Raw genomic sequence first — 6,595 nt, forward strand, 5'->3', positions numbered from 1 at the left:
AAAAAAAAAAAAAAAAAAAAAAAAAAAAAAAAAAAAGAAATTAGCATGAAGAATATAGAGGGAAACTGGGAGAGGAGTCACAGGGAGAGGCAGCTGTTTAAAAATGATAAATGTTGTTTTTGTTTTGTTTTGTTTTTGTTTTCCTAAAAGGGAAATTTATTTAATGTAAATGCGTACAGTAATAAAAAAGAAAGATCTTAAATCAAGACCTTTGCACCTTAAGAAACTAAGCCCAAACCCAACAAAGGGAGTAAATAATAAAAATTAGAACATACATAAAAGAAATAAAAAATAGAGAAAATCAATGAAGCCAAAATTTGGTACTTGGATGAGACCCACAAAATTGACAAATCTTTACCTAGATGGACTAAGAAAAAAGCAGAAGATTCAAATTACTAAAATCAGAAATGAAGGAGGGTTCATTACAAACTAATTTACAGAAATCAAAAGGGTTATAAGAGAATACTATGAATAATTGTTGGTCAACAAATTAGATCATCTAGATGAAATGAATAAATTCCTAGAAACATGCCACCTATCAAGACTGAATTATGAAATGAAAGAGTTTGAACAGAACTAGCTAGTAAGATGAGTGATTATTGTTGTTTGGATTCCTGTTGCAGCATTCCCTTGAAGATTTCTTGCAGGGCTGGTTGTGTGATAGTGAACTCCTGCAGTTTTAGTCTGTCTGGAAAATGCACTATTTTTTCCCTCATCTCTAAAGGATAGCCTTGCTGGGTACAGTATTCTTGGCTGGCAGTTTTTTTCTTTTAGAACTTTGAATATATCTTCCCATTTTCTTCTGGCCTATAGAGTTTCTGTTGAGAAGTCTGCTGTTAGTCAGATAGGGGCTCCCTTATAGGTGACTTGACGCTTTTCTCTTGCTTCTTTTAAGATTCTCTCTTTGTCTTTGACCTTTGCCATTTTGACTATAATGTATCTTGGAGAGGATTCTTTTTGGGCTGAATCTGTTTGGGGATCTTTGAGCCTCCTGGATCTGAAGGTCCGTGTCTCTCCCTAAACCTGGGAAGTGTTCAGTTATTATTTTGTTGAATAGGTTTTTCATGCCTTTTCTATTCTCCTCCCCTCTGGAATACCCATGATTCCAATGTTTGTGCACTTAAGGTTGTCTGCTAGCTCTCTTAGATTTTCTTCATTTTTTCCTTTGTTTTTGTCTGCCTGGGTTATTTTGAAAAGACTGTCTTCAAGATCAGAAATTCTTTCTTCTGCTTGTTCCAGCCTGCTGCTTAAGCTCTTGGTTGTGTTTTTTATTTCACTGAATGAATCTTTCAGTTCTGTGAGTTCTGGTACATTCTTTTCTAAGGTATTAATCTCTTTGTAAATTTCCTCCTTCATATCCTGGATTTTTTTTCTCATGTCATTATGTTGTTTGAGTCTTCTCCTATCTCAGCGAGTTTCCTTAAAATTGTTGTTTGGAACTCCTTTTCAGTCATTTCAAGGGTTTCCTGCTCTATAGGGTCTGGTATTTGAGAATTACTGTATTCTTTGGTGGTGTCATATTTTCTTGGGTTTTTGTATTTCTAGTATCTCTACACTTAGGTCTGGTCATTTGGTAGAGCAGTTGCTTCTTCTATTACTCTGGAGTGAGCTTTGAGGAGAGAGACATCCTCTCTGGTCTCCGCTGGTGATTCTCCTTGTGTCAGTGTACAGTCAAGTGTCTGGCAGGCTGCCTGCATGGTGTCTGTGGCTACTGCTGTGGCATTGAGCTGCTTTTGCAGCAGCCGAAGCTGTGGCAGTGGCTGTGGTGTACCACCAATGTGGAAGTGGTATTTTTGACATGCTTCTTGCCTATTTCTGGGTGGGGGATACTGCCCTCCGTTCCTGCCTAGGACCCCCCCGGACATGCTGTGCTCCTTGCCTGTTTCTGGGGAGAGGGGGCTGCCCTCAACTAATGATAATTCTTTGTTGGGTGCTTTCTATGTACCAGGCAAGTTATCTGAATTAATCTCATTAATTCTCGAAACAGCCCTGTAAGATAGAGTACTATTATTGTTCCCATTTTAAATATGAGGTAACTAAGGCACAGAGAGGTTAAGTAATTTGCCTAAAGTTACACAGCCTGTAATGGCAAAGCTGGAATTTGAATTTAGGTCTAGGCTGACTACAGAACCCATTTTCTTAAGCTACCATGTTGTGCTATCTCTCCAGATCTAATGCCTGCAAACTTTCTAATTACTGCTAACAGATGCTGTGGCCAAAAGGTGGTCATTCCTTGACACCTGTCTCTAGAAAGACAGAGTCTCTAAGGGTCGATGTTCTCTCTGATCAGTGAGAAGTGTTGTCAGTAGCTGGCTATGTGATCTTGGGTAAATCACTTGCCCTCTCTTGTTCTCAATATCCACATCTATAACTGGGAGGAGTTGGACTAGGTAATCTCCAAAGGCCTTTTCCTCTCTTAGGTTCTATGACTATATAAGGTTTCAAGGATGATTTCCCAACCTTGCCATGGAAGTTCCTTCAGAAGGCTTCCCCCTTGGGTGCTGTGGGCAAAGGAAGCTGCCTGTTATGTAGAATTCTCTGAAACAGATACACTTGCTGAGAACTTATTATGTACCAGGTACCAAGGATACAGAGTTGAAGATAAATATGGCCCCTGCCTTCAGGGAGCATACACTCTGGTGAAGGAAACAGATGAGAAATCATTGTAAGGAATATATATCACAGGCTACCTTAGTCACCAAAATAAGCACAGGGTGCTATGAGAACAGAGAAGGAGAGCATGCAATTTAGCCTGTGGGTTAGGGGTGGCAAGGGAAGGCTTCCTAGTTGAGGTAATCTCTGACCTGAGTTCCTCTGCATGGTAAGGTCTGAGGAGCAGGTGGCTGAAGGAGGTGGAAGGTTCCCACTGCTGTGCCAAGAAAGGCACTTGGCTAGTAATAGTTCCTGCTTGAGAAGTCAGAGTTCATGACACTCCCAGGAATTTGAATGTGGAGGTTGGAAGGTAGAGCTGATGTTCTTTTATAAACTTGTGTTCTTTTCTTCCTAGTCTGTGTGGGAAAGCTCAGTCTCTATTAACTCTTCCCTCAAAGGATATACACTGGCAGCAGGAAAAGGCTTAGGTTTCACTACCAGTTTTGTCCTTAATCCATTGTGCATACTCTGAGCTACCTCCTCATCTTGTAGGATTTTAGTTTATCTGTGGTGGGATTTATTCTATTGCCATTGGATAAATTCCAGAGCTTAGAAAGGTCTTTGAGTGACCAGTTTCATTTCCTGAAAGTCTATGAGACAGATAAGAATGCTTTCTCATTTTAAGCATTCCACTGAAGGGGATTTCTAACCTTAATTGGTCATTCTTTCAGTTTCTAAAACCTTCCTCACTGTCAGTAAGACAGTTTCCCTATTTCTCTATTAAAACCCTTCTAGCTATTTCTTCTTTTTTTTGGTTGGTAGGGGGTGGGGGTGGGGGGGACTGGCCAAAACGGGATCCAAACCCTTGACCTTGGTGTTACATCACGTTCTAACCAACTGAGCCAACCAACTAACGTCCTTCTCACTAATTCTTAAGGTCCTTGTCTTCTCCTGAGACCTCACTGAGTATTGAGAAAAACTGGTTGCCATGTGGCAGACAAGCTTGAAGGATACTTTGAGGTCTTTTCCCTAAAGGATTCATCTGAAGGCAAAGTGGTGGGCTTATTAGGTCTTTAGAGTTTATGTGTGCTCTTCCTCCATGAGGAAAGAGAGTGAAGGGGAAGCCAGCAGTCCCTGGAGCAGCCTGCCTTTAACCATCCAGGTGAGCCCCCGAGCTCCAGAACCCGTAAATATGCCATCCATTCATCATTAATCCAGCGCCTTCTCTGTGGTGGTTCTGTGTCGTGTTCCCTTCTGCATCCACATTCATGGCAAGTGTCCTTCCTATGACCTTTGGTGTGACACTCATATATAGCATTCTTGTAATCAGGCTCTTTTGGTTGCAAGCAGCAGAGATTCACTTGAGTTCTCTCAATGAGAAGGGAGTTTGTTATAACATAAGGAAAGTGGAACTAGAAAGCTGTCAGGAAGGATTGGCTTCTCTTTTCTCTGGCTCTTTCATGGACAGTCTGTAGTTTTTCTCATGGTGCGTCTGCTTCATGCCACTTTTCTCCCCTATTCTTTCCCTCTACCAATCAGTTTGCTTAGCTTACCCAGAATTGATGTCCACTAATTACTTTGGATTGAACTTGGCTTTAGCCTGATACATACTTGATTCTACCTCCTTTTTGCCCCCACCTTCTTCACTGTGTGTTAACTAGCTCAGTACCTCTATGTTTCTTGATTAAATATTCCAGAAATAAGAATGTGGCCCAGCTCATCTCTTCATGTCAGGCTAAAATGTCACCCATTATCTGCCATCTAATGAGTTTGGTTGTTTTGGTGTCAGATGTCAATGCTTGATTCAATCTGCTATGGCCAGAGGCAGGATAGAGTCACAGGTTATAAAACGCAGAAACCTAGGCAGTAAGAAAAAGCTTTGGGTGATGTAGTTTCCCATAGAAGGCAGTGTTGGCAAGCAGATACAGATTAATATTTCTGATTGGATGAGCAAGATTATTACTAAGGTCCCAAAAAGTTTACCTGTAGTGATTAAGTAAACAAAAGAGGGATAAAAACAAGGGGCACAGTGGAAAGTATTGGAAACCAAAGAAAGGAGGAATGCTTGGCATGTAGCTGGAATGATTTCTCAGGGAAGAGGGAGTGTGGTGCTCTGTTCACCAGGAACAGCCTGCTCACTGTGTACATTTCCTATAGATCTTAGTCCAGCAGCTGACTCCAAGTTATAGAAATCATGACCTACTTTCAGCTAATAGGGAGCTACCTGATGCTTATAAAAAGTGGGATTTTTAGAAGAGAGTAGTGATCTCTACATTGTTATCCTCTCAGACCAAGGTAGAAGAGGTTGAAGAAGACAATTTAGCTTATTGATTTGTCAAAATATTCTGGCTGTAAAAATTATATTGGCCTATTTCAATTTCCAATACTGCCCATTGTGTATGAGTTGTCTCCTCTGCTGTGTACTGCACTATACCATCTATGGTATGGCTGAGAAATCCTATTGAGTTTGAAGTATCATGGAAATTTAGGGTAAAAGGAGAAGTATAAGCTCTGAGAGGAGGAGGCAGAATTTGAGCCAAGCTAATCTAGAGGAAATGTTGGTGTGACAGAAGACCTGTTTATATTTTTTCTATATATGTGTATGCTTTTCTTTCCAGGATTGCTGATAAGCTCAGGCTGTGCATTATACCCCTTAGGATGGAATAGCCCGGAGATAATGCAAACATGTGGGAATGTCTCCAATCAATTTCAGTTAGGTAAGGTGGCCTGGGCAGAATGGCAGTGATGATTCATGGGAAATCTGTTTTTCCAAAGTGCTTTATCTCTTGGAGGGGTCTCTGCTTGCTACTGGTATTTGCCTGAAGTTCTCTTACCCTGTTACCTTGTGGAAAGTGGTAGATTAGCCAGACTTATCTGGCCTTGCTAACTCATGAGGGTTGGCCTTAAATTCCACTTAACTGTCTCTCCACACCATTTACACACTTTTAGCCAGAGACCTTTGAATCGTTTGGGGCACCCCTATCTACAGAAGGACTTAAAATGCTTGGAGAATATTGATTTGCCATCTTCTGAATAAATTCTAATTCTGATTAGTGTTTCCTTCTAGGCACTATTTTGCAAATATAAATCAACAGTATCTCTTATCAGTCTCCACTGAAGATACAACAAGAGTTAATTTTATTTACATGAAACATAAGAAACCTGGATTAAATATTAGAGATTATTTCCTAATGGCAAGAGCTGTTAAATATTAGAATGCATGACGAAGTAGCCCTCGACCATTCTCTGGTTACCACTCTCACTGAGAATGGCTTAGGTTCACTATTGGGAATTGGTAATAGATTAGACTCTAAGTGGAAGACTTCAAAATATTTCCCCAACAGATCATTATGAAAGAGTGTAGGAGGGAAAATATCTAGGTTTCCTTGAGTATTCTCAATTGCAGGAAAGGATTTGGGAACAATGAGGCCGCCCATGCACCTATAGCTTGTGCTGCAGTACTTCCCTTTCTCTCTGTTGCCTCAGACTGTTTTTTGAGTCTCTCCTGACCCATTTTTGGAGGAAGGTGTTGTTTGCTGTACAAACATAACATGAGAAAAAGGCTATACAGAAGATATAACAAGTGTGGACCCTGGAATGTTCAGTGCTGTTGACTTAGGGCAGGGCTGACTGGTAAATATAATAATTTGCCATTGGTGAATCCTTGGGGCTGATGCTGAAGAAAAGGGAAGCAAGTCATTGGTCCTGGTAGCTGGGGTAAAAGTTGAATATTTATCACATTTTTCCTACTTGGTTGTTGGACTTATGATTGTACTTTAAAAAAATAACAGCTTTATTGATATATAATTCACATGCCACAAAATTCACACTTTTAAAGTATATAATCAGTGGTTTTTAGTGTATTTGTAAGGTTGTACAACCATCACCACTATCCAGTTACAGAACATTTTCGTCAGCCTAAAAATAAACCCCTTACCCATTAGCAGTCAGTCCCCATTCCCCTCTGCCCTTGGCCCCAGGTAACTACTGTCAATGTGGATTT

The 6,595-nt window shown here is 40.5% G+C and overlaps 1 protein-coding gene across 1 annotated transcript in view; it reads left to right on the forward strand.

Moving 5' to 3' along the window:
* LHFPL1 (lipoma HMGIC fusion partner-like 1) overlaps nucleotides 1-5,338 on the forward strand; it is a 34,181-nt gene extending 28,843 nt beyond the window's left edge. Inside the window, exon 3 of the mRNA XM_008576264.1 lies at nucleotides 5,211-5,338. Coding sequence (XP_008574486.1) covers nucleotides 5,211-5,338 — 128 coding nt within the window. The remainder of the gene's footprint in view (nucleotides 1-5,210) is intronic.
* The last annotated feature ends 1,257 nt before the right edge of the window (nucleotides 5,339-6,595 follow it).

Source organism: Galeopterus variegatus, unplaced genomic scaffold (genome assembly GCF_000696425.1).
Source record: "Galeopterus variegatus unplaced genomic scaffold, G_variegatus-3.0.2 Scaffold1321, whole genome shotgun sequence".
NCBI classification, from domain to species: Eukaryota; Metazoa; Chordata; class Mammalia; order Dermoptera; family Cynocephalidae; genus Galeopterus; species Galeopterus variegatus.